At 52.0% G+C, this 15,501-nt stretch overlaps 3 protein-coding genes across 3 annotated transcripts in view; 1 reads left to right on the forward strand and 2 right to left on the reverse strand.

Annotated features, from left to right (window-relative positions):
* Nucleotides 1-843: 843 nt before the first annotated feature.
* PNPLA1 (patatin like domain 1, omega-hydroxyceramide transacylase) lies at nt 844-8,234 on the reverse strand. The gene is made up of 9 exons (XM_072356033.1): nt 7,566-8,234; nt 5,810-6,042; nt 5,217-5,282; nt 3,989-4,201; nt 3,413-3,473; nt 3,194-3,334; nt 2,939-3,038; nt 2,356-2,466; nt 844-2,085 (listed from the first exon to the last, which is right to left on the reverse strand). Exons 1-9 carry the CDS (start codon nt 7,780-7,782, stop codon nt 2,082-2,084), a joined length of 1,146 nt encoding a protein of 381 aa, XP_072212134.1. The 5' UTR covers nt 7,783-8,234; the 3' UTR covers nt 844-2,081.
* Nucleotides 8,166-15,501, forward strand: part of KCTD20 (potassium channel tetramerization domain containing 20) — a 31,685-nt gene continuing 24,349 nt past the window's right edge. The window contains exon 1 of the mRNA XM_072356028.1: nt 8,166-8,186. The gene's annotated coding sequence lies outside the window, so the exon portion shown is untranslated. The remainder of the gene's footprint in view (nt 8,187-15,501) is intronic.
* BNIP5 (BCL2 interacting protein 5) lies at nt 10,934-13,837 on the reverse strand. Its single transcript, XM_072356356.1, has 5 exons — nt 13,060-13,837; nt 12,367-12,486; nt 11,946-12,007; nt 11,437-11,700; nt 10,934-10,978 (listed from the first exon to the last, which is right to left on the reverse strand). The coding sequence occupies exons 1-5, from the start codon at nt 13,835-13,837 to the stop codon at nt 10,934-10,936; spliced, it is 1,269 nt and encodes a 422-aa protein (XP_072212457.1).

Here is a 15,501-nt window from a genome sequence, read left to right on the forward strand (position 1 = left end):
GCAAGAGAAGCAAGTTAGAGCTGCAGAGAAACCTCTGGCTGACTCGGATTTAAGCAAAATAAGGCAGACTTAAATCCCAACCTTCTAGCTTTCTTAAATCCTCTGCAAAATAACACTGAAAACTGGTGAGCCATCAGCATTTCAGGTTCCAGTTTGCTTGTTTGAAGGCCTCATCAGCCTGAACTACATATAGCCTTCAAAAACAGCAGAGTAGGAAGCAGGTTTCTCTGGAGGTCTGGCAGGATCTGGGTAATCAGGAATCATTTGGTTTCTTGTTTGGAGGATAGGAATGAAATTGAGCTTTTTCCAAGGCAGGAGCTGGGCTGTAACGTTTTTCACTAACTTAAGATGGACTGAATGACCTTTGGGGGTCCCTTCTAACACAAAAGATTCTACGATTCTGTGCTTCTAAGATCACCTGTGGAAGCAATCAGGACTTATTTGTTAGGCCAAGAGAGCAACCAAGAGGTTCAGCAGAGCATTCAGTCTCTAGAGGAGAAGCACCTCAGTTTTCTTTTTGTCTGAGAAGGCAAAGTCCTGATCTAGGTCAAGAAAAGGCTGTTTCACAGTTTATCTGCACAATGATGTACCATCGCTGATGTTACTGAACAAGCAAGAGTATAAACCCACACACAGCTCTCACACGTTTTCTTATTAAGCCAGAACATCTCCAAAACAACTGTTGCATTGTTAGGGCTTGCACAGGAGCAAGGCTCAGGTGGCACTGGTGGACTAATCACAATCATTACCTCTTTATCCATCTACCCAGCAAGGCATTTTGCAAGTCCTTAGTATTTAGCCTATAAACAGAGTCGGTTCAAGACAAAACACTTGCATCAAAAAGCCAGAGACACACAGGACAGAACATGTTTGTTTTGTTTTGGCTTGGTTGCATGGGAGGGGAGAGTCTGGGGCCTGATCCACTGATGGGACATGGCTTCAGAGCAAGATCCTACTGCTTGGGCTGTGTCCAACCCTCCATCCCAGCCTCCTTGAGCTTCACGGCTCAGCAGAGTTCAATGCAGACTGGGCCAAGCAGCAAGACATGAGCATGGAAACATTACTTGAAGGATTTCAAAGCCTGTTTATTTTTATTACACTGTAGATAACCGTAATGAAGGAAGCAGCCCTGACCAGGTGCTTGAATCCAGATTGTTACAGAAGGATCAGCAGAATCTGTCAGATTGACCAATGTGGTTTTACTGCCTTTTTGGGCCTTGTCAGCTACAGAAGAACATTTTTGACACAGCTGCTGCCTTTGGCCCCAGTTAATGTTTTAAAGAAAGAAAGAGCAACTTATAACACAGCCTGCAGACAGCCACTGAGATGCACTGAAGGGAACACTGACAGAGCATCACCAGCATAGGCAAAGCCATGACCCTCCTTATATTCCCAAAGGCTACATACAAATCCCATCACCCACCTCTAATGGAGCTGTTGCAGGAGAAATACAGGATCTACTGCAGCTGGTTTGTGGAGTGGGCGCAGCTGAGCTTTCCAGCTTGCCTTCCCAGGGTGAAAAAAAGCTCCTGCATGAGATGATTCAAAGAAATGCTAAACTTTACCCATATCCTCCTTTGTACCATTAGCCCTAAGCTTGTGCAGGAGAAACAGTATCAGGTGTGCTTGCTTGAGAAGATGAGGGCTTAATAAAGCATAAGGCAGCTGATAGGTATGCTGAGTCATGAAATAATTACATCTTAGCATGTTTCTGCAGGCTTGGAGCAGGAGGTGGGATGAGTCTTGTCATCAGCAAGTGGAGTGGTTGGGGAAAACAGTGGTTGGGCTGTATGAGCATGCAAGATGCCTGACTCCTTCTGCAATAACTGCAGTTTGGCTTTGCCTTGGCCGTCATGTTAAAGCAATTCAGGCCTGGGTGAGGAGACTGGTGCAAGAAGCACTAAAAACAAAAGCAGCCCATTTCTCCAAGTGAAAAGAAACCAAAACCAAAACCACCCCTGAATGACTCCATGAGGACATGATCCATGCAACCATGTGAAATGATCTCTGTTGTCGTCTGCTGCTTCCTGGGATGGCAAAACCGTGTGGTGTTGGAGAACCCCAGGGCCCACCTGGGATGGTTACCTAAGGGAACAAGCATGGGGGTCATTGAGACAGGGAACCAGAAACCTCAAACATCCCTGGGGATGTTTGCATAGGGGTGTTTGCATTGAATTGCATAGGGATAGCTGCCTGTGGAATGAAATCATTCTCTGCAAGGAAATAGTCTCTTGAACATAGAAGTGCCACAGATTTGGAATCTTTAGCCAAGCTCAATATCAGTGATGGATGGGTGAGAGCTCTCTTGGGGTTTCCCAGCTCTGTACCCTGCCTTCCCTCTGCTCTGTATCTCACCTCCTGGCCCCAGTTCTCTTAGGCAAACCAAGCACCACTGTTCGGAGGAGCTTCTGGAGCTGTTTTGCCATGGAGCTGATGTCTTCCAGCAGTCCCCACAGCTGCTCCAGCCTGCAAGTGCAAAGTAAGAAAGCTTAAGGTCTGGTAACTGCAGCAAAAGGAGGAGAGTTTTAACAGGAAATGTACACTTTAATGCTCCTTTCTAGATTCAAGTGATCCTGTGCCAGTTTCACTTGCTCACTAAGAGCTTGTCTTCAGGTCTGCAATGGGAGAGGCTGCTGCTAAGCTTAACTTGCAAGGGCAGTAGGTGTGCATCACCTTTTCCTGGTTCACAGTACAAGAGGGATTCACATCAACCTGCTGTGACCAAGCAACATTGCTGTCCAGAGGCTGCTCTGAGTATTTCCCATGGAGCTGCTGCCTGATGGATGCTGCAGCCTGCTGCACGCCCCAGTGCTGCCTGTAGGATGCCAGTCTGCCCAGTGCCAGCCTCACAGTGTATCCCTTCAGCCTCTCACAGAAAGCACAGCAAGTGGATTGTGCATCAGCCTCAGCTTTGGTGCCATTATCAAGACGTCCTTACCCCTTCCAGACAAATCCTGGCAGCTTGTACGGCTGCAGGAGGACCTTCGACAGCGGATCCTGCAGTCTAAACATCTGCTGCTTCTTCCACCGAGCCAGGTCTGCTCCCGGGAGGACAACACAAGAGTAAATAAAGATCCATCATTAGAAATAACCCAATAAATGCAACAGTTCCTCCTGTCCAGCTGCTCCTGCTGTAGCCCTCGGTGGCCTCAGCCACCCCTAAAAGCCACAGCGAATGCCCCAAGTCCTCTACCTGGGAGGAAGCGTGGTGCCAGGTACTGTGGGACACACTTGCCCAGACCATTCAGCATCCTGTTGGGCTGTGGGAAGTCGTTCTTCCCACACATGCTGGCAAAGCGGAAATTACCATCGAAGTAGTTCACACCGAAGGCATCTGCGAGATACAGAAAGGGTTGGTCACACGTTGGGTCGTGTTTTTAGGCTTCCCTTTGGGTCTGGGGGTAACACTTACTGTTCCTGCACAGGAATAGGGCAGTATCCTGGTACCCTTGGAAAAAAATGTCGTTCAGGACCTGCAAAAGGAAACGCTAGAGGTCACCGCAGAGCTCTCCGTCCAAGAAACAGGCTGATCTACCCGAGGCTGTTTGGGTTGGGGTGGATGGTCTGGGGGCACCATCAGCATCTTATGGTTTCCAACCGAAGCACGGATCCCTTGTGGGTATTCAGAGCAGGATGAACTCTGTCTGTTGGCAACCCACTGGCACTGCCCACCAAAAAGTTAAGAGTGGGGGCAGCCCTGAGGTTTGAGCCTTCCCCTTAAAACCTGCTGGATTAATGGTGGAGGTCAATATGAACCCTAACGCTGGGGAAGGCAGATCCAGCACTAACTTGGTATAGAAGAGAATCATTAAGGCTGGAAAAGGCCTTTAAGATCCCCAAGTTCAACCCCATCCCACCATTCCCACTGAGCACATCCCTCAGTGCCGCATTGCTTTTAAACCCCTCCAGGGATGGTAATCCTCCCCATCACTGCCCTGGGCAGCCAATGTGTTATCAAAGCAAAAGGAAGAGGACCTGGCTGGCTTACCATAGTGCTGGGTGGAAACAGAGCGTAGCTAATCCTGCACAGGTTTTCTACTGAGATCTGAATGCTGCCATTGAAGATCTGGAAGCAGTAGAAGATGGCAGGGCAATCCCGTGGGCAGATGTCAAGCTCTCCCGTGAATGGGGACACAGTGATCACAGCTTCCTCCAGGCTGGATACAGGCTGTAGGCCCGTGAATCCCCCATCAACGTAACGCTGAGAGGGAAGTGTGGATAAAATCGGGTTTATGCATGGGCAGCATCAGCAGGAGGTGAGCAAGAAGCTGCAAGGATGTGACAGCCCCACACGGCCACGCTTCCCTTAGCATTCCTGCCAGTCTCAGCCTGGTGCTGTAACACACAGTGGTTATTAAAACTGAAATATGATTAGTTTCCGTTCACAAAGCTTTGTAATGTATGAATTTCAAGTCCTGTGGTTCAGGTTGGGCCTCGCTCTGCTCTTGGTGTGAGCTCCATCAGTAGGGTGCCCTCATGGGATAACCACCTACAGAAAGGCTCAGTGGGCAAGGAAAACATCATTGGCTGCATTCTGAAAGGAAGCTGAATGTGCCACCCACCTTGGTGGGACTCGAGGTTGCAAAGCATTGCAGCAGATGTGTATGAAACAGCAGTGCACAGGAGCCTTGTGCAGCACTATTGCTGAGCCCTGGGAGCTGAGAGCTGCAGGCTGTGCTCATAAAGACTCATAAAGACTGACCTGGCACCTGAGGGCAGCACAAGCCCTGCTTGCAAGCCAGCACCGATGGATCATGATGTCCTGCTCAGACTGCATATAAAACACAAGGTGCTGCTCTCCTCCTTCACTTGGATGGAGCCAAACTGCACGTGTTGCCTTCAGTGCCGTGCTTTGCAGAGTGGCAACGCACACGTGGCTGGGGGAGGATCCTCCCACGAAGGTTTGGTATTTCAGCCATGCAAGCCAGCACATGAGTGAATGAAGACATCACCTGTGCTGCAGACAGATCCTGCCCAGGTGAGGGCTTGGAGATGGCCATGGGAAGACTCTGCCATAGGCAAAGCAGCAGAGGGCTCTCCAGGTGGTTGTTCACCCCAGCTATAATGGGATGAAGAGATGCTAAAAGGCTTTATCATCCTCCATTAACCAAAGAAGGTGTCTGGACACCTATATCCCTCCCTGCTCAGGGGGTCATAAGGTTTAAGGCCAGGAACCTGCTGCTCCAAGGGTACGTTTTATTGGGGATATCACTCACCACACCTCGGTAGGACGGAGGGATGAACCCGCAGTAGATAGGAAGGAAGCAGCTGCAGAGGAGAGCCTGGGGGAGGAGAAAGATGGCAGAAGTCAGTGTTCCTGTCAAGGCTGCGCTGAGCACAGGCTGCTCTGAAGGCTGCCTGCACCTTCAGGCATGACAGATGTCTGAGCCAGGCCCCGTCCCTCCTGGTGTGTGCGGCTGTGTTGAGAAGAAAGGTTTCAAGAAGGACAAAAGGTCCAGTTTCAATATAGCTGCTCTGGGTCGGGGCACAGAGCTTCGTTTTCGTTGTATGGTTGCCAGCACTGTCAGAGCTGGATGCCCATATGTCACTGTCCAAGCACAGCTGCTGCTAAAAGGTGAAACTTGGAGGTTATTTTGGTTCTTTAAAAACCAGTACATCCTCACAATTGCACTTTCATTCTGTCCTATACATTCCCATTCACTTCTCATACACTTTCATTCAGTCCTATACAGCAGACCCCGCTGAACAGTCTGTCCCATTCTTCCTTCCACCCCTCTTCAGAACATCATCAACGCTTCTGTGGGTGAGTACAAGTCTTCCTATGGACACCAAGGGACGATCCCTTTACCTGAATGAGCTCCTCCTTCGAGTTGAACTCAGACACCATGACGTTCTGACCATCCACTACCCGTGTCAGAGAGATGTGCAGCCTCCCTGATGCCACCTGGTAGGAGTCCTCCGGGAGCCAGCGCTGCAGCACAGTCTTGATGTTGGCCAGCAAGCTGAACTTGGGAGACAAGGGACCCAGCAGGGTTTTCCGAGCTTCCCTTGCGTTTGCATAGAACACTTCTTTCAGGTCATCTGGCAGGGGTGAGAAAAGGCAGAGAGATGATCAACGTCGCTGCTGCCCTATGCGTTATATCATCAACCCTGTTAACGCTGCTCACAGTTCTTGTGGATCTGTGCACGACCCCTTGGTGCCATTCTAATGGGGAACGTGAGGAGGAATGGGGAATATAACCCACATTAATGTCCTCAAAGGACCAGGGACTTCCCTGGGCTGAGGTCCCCTCTTGTCCGAGTACCCGCTGACCTCCCGGCAGCATTAATAGGCATTACAGGTGTCTGGACATCCCAGGAGCTGGATTAAAGAGCAGAATTGCCCGGCCCCAATGGGGATCATGGGTTTGAAATAACAGGGAACAGAGGATCAGTAAAGCCCAGGGTCACACTGTGTGCAGAAACAGGGAGGATGCATGGGGGTATGGCCATCTCAGGGCAGTTAAAGCATGGCGTCGGGAAGCTTTTCCATCTCCCTCATTCTACAAAGAGCCCTCATGGTGCCTGGACCTTCCTGGGCCTCCACAGCAGCTTTTGTAGGGGCAGACAGGCTGTGTCCTGAGGGCAACCGGAGCAGTGTGGGTATTAAGAGGGGTTATCACTGTTTGAGCGGATGTTCAGGCCACGTGGAGTGACGATTAATGCTTGGTGGGTTCATTCAGGGACCTCGGCCAAAAGAGCCACAGACAGACACATTGCTGGGCTGGAGATGGAACGAAGCCTGCACGTGAGGTCACCGCAGCCACCCCATGTCCCAGCTCCATCCCCTCCCACAGCCCCAGGAATCAGAGGGGAAAGCATTAAGTGCTGACTTTGGGGAAGTTCATCTGGGCAGGAAGGGCAGCACATCACCTGTTGCTTGGTCTGAATGTATTTGCCAATGCTCTGAATTCTTATTCTAGAGCCAAACGGCTCCAGCATCCAGTGGATGTTCCAAGTATTGGGCATTCCTTCCTTACTTTCTCCTTTTGACCCCAAAGACACTCCTCCATCTGCATCACTTGGGTCTGCTTTCAAAGCCAAGCCTTGTGCACACTTGTTTGCACACAGCAGGATGTTCTCATGCAGATTAGTTGCTCTGAATTGATCCTACAGGCAGATTGTTGCTAAAGGGGTTTATTTCTGCAGCACTGCTGCTCACAGCCCCTCCGAACTGCAGTTGCTGATCCATAGGGATGGGGGCTGTGCTCCCTGCCCAGCTCCATGCGCTTCACGTCACATCTCAGCACTCCCAAGATCTGGGAGCAGAGGGGAGGAGGTTCTCCTTCTGCAAGATGAGCCAATAGGACAGACAGGTATGTCCAGGTTTGCTCACACGGTATCACCTGACCATCTCAGACAGCAACGACTGCCTTTTTCAGGGGACACCACCCAAAATTGCACCAGGGCAGCTGCCAGAATTGACATCACCTCCACATTTATGCCTTATCAAGGGATACGAACTGCTCTGCTAACACATCCCAGCACCCCACCAGCACAAAGCTATTGCCACCCTCCTGTTCTACCCCCTTTCCCCCCCAGCCCATTCTCTACCCTCTCCTTACCCAGGCTGATGCCACAAACAACAGCGGCGGCGATGAGCGATCCGGCAGACGATCCATACACCTTGCAGGCAGATTTGAGCAGCTCGGGGGCCAACTCCAGGAGGGACTGCACCACCCCAACCTGATACAGCACGAGGAACCCGCTGCCCGAAAAGGAGAGAGAGAAACGGGTGCCCGGAGCACGCAGCTCCTCTGCAGCCATCTCCAGGGCAAGCATCCACCTCGGTGCCTTCCTCACCAAGCAGAGCTCAGGCTCTCATCTCCATGTGGATCCCTGCTTGTGGTGGCATCCAGGTTTTCCTCCTTCTTTTTTATGGCAGTGCTGGAGTTGAGGACATTCGCCGGCTGTTTTAATTGCTGCCTGTGCTAAATACAGTTCTCCCCTTATCTGAATGGTCCGTGTAGTCCTTGAACACGGGCAGCTCAGCAGCTCAGGACGGAGAATTCCCTTTCACATGGAGCGATCCCACAGCCACACAGCACCTGGATCCCACACCGCTGTGCCTCCATCTTCACTGCAGCCACACAACTCTTCCCCTTTGCTTCACGCTTCCTTCATCAAGGGTGTTTTCCTAAATAGGATTCGCCTTCAATCCCAGCTTAGGCACAGCTCAGCACTGGGTGAGTAAAGGCTTGTATAAGGCATTTAAAGTCAGAGGGCGTTACACAAGGGGTGGATGCGGGGCGTTGCGCAGAGCTGGGTTTGGAAATAGTGCTGGCAGTTGCTCCCTGTTGGAGGCTTGGGATATTCTTTGGGGTAAAGCAACACAAGGGGACGGATCTGCTTTTCTCTTTGCTGGGTTCTGCTCTTCTCAGAGCACTGCAATCCCTGCATCCCAGTGCCCTGCAGTGCTGCTGCCTCTGGGCTGCTCAGCTCCTCATTACAGCCCTCAGGAAAGATGGAGCACATTCTGAGTGTCATTTCAGCCTTTGTAACCTAACGCTGCTGCCCACACAGAGAATAAATAATGCCATTTTAAATGGTTTCATTAACTATTACTACATACAGTGCTGCCCCTGTCGTCCAAATGCAAACAGCACGCGGAGTTTATCGCGGATGTTGCAAGCCCTGCCAGAAGACAAGCAAATGATGACATGGGGAGATGCACAGTGAGTGCAAGAAGGCTCACAGCATGGGAAAGAAGAGCCCTTTGTTCAACCAGGACTGGACCAGGAGAGCCAAGGGGGGGTCCTTAGTGGAAGAAAGAGGGATGAAGGCAAGCAATATCTGCCCTTGCCTGCATCCCCAGCTTGGCTCCTTGGCCAAGCACCAGGATCCCGTGAGATGAAACCTTGTCATCATCCTCTTAGTGACAGCGAATTGGGCATTAATTGCCTCCTTAAGTGCTGGGCTGATTTTCTAAGCTGCCCTCCCCCTCCTGGCACCCAGCAGAGCAGGATTAGCTGGGACTGATGAGTCGGGCAGTGGTGTCCCAGGGGTGCAGATGGGAGCAGCCCCTCATGGCAGTGATCCCCCCCGGCAGATCAGTGCCCATATGGCCCATGGCTCCAATGCCAAGGATTTTCAGGAGAGGTGATTGCCTGTTGGAAAGCACAGAGGGGACTTCAGGGCAGGATGAAGGTGGTAGAGTTGGAAACCTCTCAAAATCCCCGGGGCTAATAACTTGTCCTGCTTTAATGCCTCCTTTAATATCTTCAGTGACCACAGGCAAGGGAGGTCTTGGATTTCTAACCGAGGGGTTTAGCCAAGATGCTGAGGTTGGTTGGGTGAAGGGATCTGGGCTGTGGGAGCCGCTCCAATCCTCGTCCCCATTGAGGTTGGGTTATTTAGGACCTCAGGATGGTTGTACATGGGTTTTGCTCCTTGTTCCCCATAGCACCAAGTGCAGCAGGAGGAGGAGGTTTGGTTGAGCTGCCATCAGGAAAAGGGAATGGGAAATCAAACTCATTTTCCTCAGGGGTGCTTTGCCTGGTGGACACATCCCATGTGCCAAAGTGAGGTCCTCTGGGAAGACAGAGATGAGACAAAGCCCAGATGTGCTCCATGCAGACCCTGACCCATGCCTGAGGATGCAAAGCACTGTGGTACGTGGTTCCCATTGCCCTGGTACCTCCCAGCCTTTCTCCCAGCCGGCACCACCCCTGGCGCTGCGTGCCAAGCAGGTGCTGCTCTGCAAACAGAAGAGAGTGGTTTCGGTTTCTCCTGCAGTAAATATCACCACGGGCTGGGATCTGCCCAAAGGGAAACCCAGTGCTGGCACCGCCGGGCAGGAGTGGGATTTGCCTGCATTGGAAGTGTTTCCTTCATGGCTTTGTGAACAATGGAACTGAAGTGTGCATATAAGGATGTTCCCTCTGGCAAAGGCTCCTTCCCTGGCTTGTTCTAGTTGGGGTTTTACAGGGACAGAGATGAATGGGACAAGATGCCCATGCAGGACCATGTCCTGGCACAGCACTGACCCCAACCACAGCCATCCCCTCTGCCCCCTGGAGCAGCTTGCTGATGGCCCCAAATGTTGTCCCCTTTGCCCTAGGCTGGGTTTGAGCCCAGCAAGGAGCTGTGGCCGCTCCAGCCCCTATCCAAGCACAGTGCTTTAATCCAGGGCCCTGCTTAGGGGTCTGGATAAAGATTAGCTGCGAACATTCCCCCCGATTAGGGTTTAATCCCTTTGACATTTCACATCTTCTTAGACCTCAGAGGTGAGACCCTGGCAGCTACAAATCCCCAAGTCCTGGAGGGAGCTGCAGAGATTGCAGCTTCGAGGACACTCAGAGCAAGCTTCCCCCAGCTCTTGCTTTCAGATCAAGCTGCTTTCATAAATAAATCTCCTTTTTCTGGAAGGGGAATGGCCAGAAATAGAAGGGCAGGAGCTCACCGTGTATCTGCTGTAAAACCCGCTTTGTGTCACTTTGAGTTGGCTTGAAAGAAGAAGCTCCCGACCAGCTGTAGCAAAGCAAACTTTATTCCACGTATAACATACGTTCACATTTCCTCTGCCTTCAGACAAGCCTGGATGTCACACAAGGACCCATTTATTTGAGTTTTATGGGCTTTTTCTGAGCCAGACCCTTGGCTGACAGCGGAGGCTGGAGGAATTACAGCCTACATTCACAGATATGTAAGAAAAGTTGGTAAATAAATACATGCACACGCATACAAATGAACCGTGAGGCTCCACACACACATCTGATGAGGGCCAAAAGGGAAATGTAAGGCAGCCTCAGAAATGGGGGCTTTTCTTTGCCCCCCTCCAGGTGGGGTTTCATCCCATCGTGCCACCACGGTGACTGCTGTGGGTTTCCTCTGTGTATTTTAAATCCACGAACCCACAGGATATCCAGGCCGCCTACAGAGGCTGCATCCCCACTCATTGACGTCCATCATTGGGGTCACAGCTGCAGCGCCATCAGTCTGGGCTCTCGCAGTTGTCTGTGCTGAACTTTGCTCTGTCCTGCTGGGAGGGGAGGAAACAGCTGTGAGGCCCTTCCCAAAGCAGATGGTGCTGTGGGTTTCCCATACTGGTCAAGGAGGAATTTCATTCCTATATCTCAAGATGAAACTTCTCACAGCGCAGCTCGTACCCACTGCCCCTTCTTTTCTCCTTGCCAAGAGCCTTCAACCTCTTTGTAGCCACATTTTAAGTACTGGCATGTTTTGATGACCCCTCTCGAGCTGATGCTGCTGTGACTCCCACCTGAGCTTTCTGCTCTCCAGAGTGAGAAGACTTACATCCTTCAGGTCACCCTCCCAGGGCAGATCTCCAGCCCTTGGCTCCTCTCTTATGGCCTCACTCCCACTGGAGAGCTCTCTCCAGGGCTGTGTCCCCCCCTTCACCCCCAGCATGACCCGGAATGACCACGCTGACTGTCATCACACCCTGACCCCATCCTCAGCCCAAACCCTCCTTACCTGGAGGACCTTGCTATAGGACCAGGGCGCAAACGAGTCTTCCAAATAGCGGGTGCCGAATCCCATGATCCTATTCACAGCCTGGTTGCAGATGCCGGCCACTTTGGCAGTGAGGTGCACCGTGAAGGCAAACTGGATCTCCTGGGGGTTTACATTGGGTCGGCTGGCCGTCATCTCCCGGCAGACGTAGGCATCAGCCAGGTTCTTGAAGGAGCTGTAGGACATGTCTCTGAAGAATGTCCGGAGCCTCGCGTCTTCCCTCACCTGTTGGGGAAGCAAACGAATGGGTTTGTTGAAGGCAAACAATGTGGTACGTCAGCCTTGGGTTGACGCCTTCACATCTTACAGTGATTGCAGATGGGAGAGGGCAGGCAGACAGGATCACACCCCGGCGGGGAATTTGAGGGCACCGTTTCCTTGATTTCACTGAACATCTCCAGCCGGAGGTGCTGCACTGTGTCAGAGCCAAGGATCCCCTGGCCCCATTCCCACCAACTATGGGTTCTCACCTGCCTATCCAGCTCATCTCCAGCTTCTTGCAGCAGGGCCACGATTTCTCTGATGGCTTCATCTGCAGAGAGAGCACAGCCCCACGTCACCTCCAGCCCCATCCCCAAGCCCCTTGCTCGGGTGCTCTCAGGTCAACACAGCTGCTGTGCTCCCCTATGGATCCCCCAAACAGCACACATCACCCTCCATCCCCATGAAAGCCATTTCAGCCTGTGGCCAAGTGCTTTGCCTGAAAGAACTGCCCTCTACCTTTGTGTTTGCCCCTCCCCAAACCAAGCCCTGATGCCATTAAATCCCCTCAGTGGCTCCCTATGGCTCTTTGTATTGCTCCCTTGGGAAGCAGAGATGAATCCCACACAGGCTTTGCATGGAGACAAATCCCACACCACAATGTTTTCAGTACCAAAGTGCAGCACTCACCAACTCCATCAGTGCAGGTCGGCCCTGGCAGCTGCTCAGCCCTGCGCTTCCCACTGCCCTGCACGATCAGCCCGACCTCCTCCGAGACCCGTGCATAGTAACCCTCGGGCTGCTCGGCCTCTGTGGGGAGAAGAGCATGTGGTCAGAACCAGAGACTGATGGAAAGGACAACGCAGACCCCGTTGGCATGGTACCTGCACCCACCCTGGGTCGTGTGATTGCCTCTCCTGTTAGCATTTAGGAAGGGGTGAGGATGTCTCATAGGTGCTGCTGCTGCGGTAGCCCCCACCCTTCCCTGCAGCAAAGCAAAAGCAGCAGGGGATGGCATTTGGGTGGTTCCAGATTCAATCTCTGGTCTCAAATGCAGGTTGAAACTAACTTAGGGTGAGCTGGTTTTGCTGCAGGGGGGAAACCTGTGCACATAAAATTCTGTGCACGGATAATCACCCTGGAGCAGCGTGCAGTAACTTGCTGCATCACGAGCCACGGCAATGATGCACAGTTGTGCTCCTCACCCAGAGGATTCAATCAGCTCAGGCAAAAAATGACCCTTTCCCAGGATAGCGAATCAAGATTGGAGCTCCCAAACCAACCCCAGTGCCCCACAAAGCAACAAGAGGGTGATGCTTGGGTAGGGTTGGGACCCAGCACTCCCATGCCCCAGGTGAGGTCACGTTGGTGGAGGGCTCTCACCTGTGGAGTTGGATGCAAGGACGTGCCGTAGGGGCAGGCAGCTGGGGCGCTTGGCCTTGGCCCCCACCTCAACACGCTCCTCCTCCACGTTCTTCTTGAAGGAGAAGACCCTCTTGAGGCTGGGTCTCTTCCTGGTGGCTTTGCCCAGTGTTGGGGACGTGCTGGTGTCGGCTCTGTGTCTCCTGGCCCCTTCTGTTTTGCTGCTGTAAGGAGTTCTGACATCTTTTTCCTTTGTTTTTTGCCCTACGTTTTCCTTCTGCTCCTCGGGACTCCTTTTGAAGAGCAGATTTAAGACGCTCTTGAACCAGGTGCGCTGGGCTTTGCCTTGGGGAGAACTCTTTGTGCTTTTCTTCTTGGGCTCTGGCTCCGCTTTAGGATCCTCCCCAGGAGCCGACGCTTTGCTCTCCTCAACCACAGCCTCCTCCAGCCCCAGCTCCTTGGTCACCTCCTCCTGCTCCTTCTTCAAGCTGTGCTTGGGATGAGAATACTTGCCAAAGTCACTCTCGGACCTTTGCAGCTTGACTGCCTTCCTCCCTCGCCCTTTGGCTCTCTGCTGAAGCTTTTCCTTGGCCGCCTGTGTGTTCTCACAACAGCTCAATGAGCGCCTGACGTAGATCTCCAACACTTTCTTGGCCCCTCGCCTGTCCAGAGAGAGGATGGATCCCGATGGCTGCCATGCTGTGTCCCATCGCTGCTGCTCTGTGGGCACAACTCGTGTTTTGCTGTAGGGGAAAACAACATTTTCAGCCCAGTGTTTGCTTTCCTGAGGACAGAGCATGGGTAGGTTGGCTACGATGGAAACTGCCACTGTTTTGGCTGCAAGCTGAGGGTGTTTGGGGTGTCCAAGGGTGTATCTGTCCTTGGTAAATGATCAACCCCTTTTTATAGTGTTTATGGATGTAGGCTGCACGCTTAGGGTTTTATGATGGGGTAAAGACGTTGCTAATGGAGGAAGTGAAACTGCACAGAGAGGATGAACTCATCCAGTGCCAAAGGGGCTGCTGGGTTTGCGGAGGTGTAATAGGGATATTGCCTTGCTGTGTCTTCCCATCACAACACAACACCGTGCAAAAGGAAAAACTACACAGCTCCTAACCCCAGGTCTTCAAGCATCAACCCTTGAAGCTGCTAAAAAAGCCAACCACAGCAACACAAACCAAACCAGCCACAGCTCTGCACCCTCCAGAGAGCCAGACCCAAACCAAGTCTGCTTCCACTGCTGAGCAGAGAGGAGTAAGCCAACAGCAAAACCTATGGGCTGAGCCACGTAGAGCTCAGAGCCACTCGCAGGGATGGGCACACAGAGCACACATCTGCCCAACACAGCTTGTCCATTTTCTGGATCAAAAAGACAACTTTCACCCATCGGAACCAACCCCAAATCCACCCAACCACCCGTGTGAGCACCGTTCATAACCGTGATCCCAGCAAAGCAACAACCCCATCCTCCGACTGACTCCGACCCATCGGGCGCATCGTTCTTGATTTGCTCTTTCGCTTTTTACCTCTCCATTGGGATTGCTGCTCTTCTGGACGTGTGTGTCAAAGCCAACTCCTCAGCACTGAGCAAGGGGAGCCCTGGGCCCCCTGGCTTTATACCCGCCTCCTTTATACCCTCTGGGGTGTCTGACTCAGCCCTATTTTTAGCTCTCAGGACGGCACTTCCGCATGGGAACTGCTGTGCGTGAGTTTCAGTAGAAAGGAGAACCATTTCCTTGTGATAACCAGCAGCAATATAGCGTAAAGAGTCACCTGGTGCACCTTGGAACCAGCTCTCCGAGCCAGCCGTTAGATGGGTTTTGTTTATTTGATTTTTATCTCTTACGGGCTGATGACCCATGGAGGTTTTGCCATGCTGCTTCTGTAATAAGAAACCAAAGTATCTCAGGGAAATGGGGCCTCACAGCAGCAATGATCTCCCCACTGCCACCCCAGTGGCACTCAGGACATTGGGGATACATAATGACGTGGTTGGGATGCAACATCCTTGAAAGCCCCCATGGGGGACCCCCTTCAGCCTCCTTGCCCACCCTGAAACACGAAACGGGACCTTCTCAAATCACAGAACCATAGAATGGTTTGGATTGGAAGGGATCAGACCTGGTTCCAACCCCCCTGCCTCGCTTACACCACATCCACCTGTGTCCACTGCTTCCTCCTGCAGGCTGCTGCCTGCCATCCTCATTGCTACTTTGCCATCTGATGGCGATATATCGCACTGCACCTTGCACAGCACTGGACACGGATGCATTTGCTGAGCAGTGACCTGTGCAATGCACACACTGATTTTGGAAAGCCCTAGGGGGTTTCCATGTGAGCAATACTTTGTTTTCTCCAGCTTTCAGCCCAGATGACAAGCTGCCCTGAACCATCCTAGATAGAAAACAGCCTTTTCCTGATAACCAGCTTACAATTCAACATGTCCACCTTTACTTCCTTTCG

This window comes from Excalfactoria chinensis, chromosome 23 (assembly GCF_039878825.1).
Source record: "Excalfactoria chinensis isolate bCotChi1 chromosome 23, bCotChi1.hap2, whole genome shotgun sequence".
In the NCBI taxonomy this organism is placed as follows: Eukaryota; Metazoa; Chordata; class Aves; order Galliformes; family Phasianidae; genus Excalfactoria; species Excalfactoria chinensis.

What these genes read in the sequence shown, in the direction of transcription:
- PNPLA1 (XM_072356033.1), bottom strand. Translation starts at nt 7,782, where the DNA reads ATGCTTGCCCTGGAGATGGCTGCAGAGGAGCTGCGTGCTCCGGGCACC. An exon ending in CGAAGGAGGAGCTCATTCAG is followed by an intron (nt 5,283 to 5,809) that starts GTAAAGGGATCG and finishes CTCCTCCCCCAG; the next exon opens with GCTCTCCTCTGCAGCTGCTT. An exon ending in CCAGGATTTGTCTGGAAGGG is followed by an intron (nt 2,467 to 2,938) that starts GTAAGGACGTCT and finishes TTGCACTTGCAG; the next exon opens with GCTGGAGCAGCTGTGGGGAC.
- BNIP5 (XM_072356356.1), bottom strand. Translation starts at nt 13,837, where the DNA reads ATGCTCTGTCCTCAGGAAAGCAAACACTGGGCTGAAAATGTTGTTTTC. An exon ending in CCTTGCATCCAACTCCACAG is followed by an intron (nt 12,487 to 13,059) that starts GTGAGAGCCCTC and finishes TTCTCCCCACAG; the next exon opens with AGGCCGAGCAGCCCGAGGGT. An exon ending in GAGATGAGCTGGATAGGCAG is followed by an intron (nt 11,701 to 11,945) that starts GTGAGAACCCAT and finishes CTTCCCCAACAG; the next exon opens with GTGAGGGAAGACGCGAGGCT.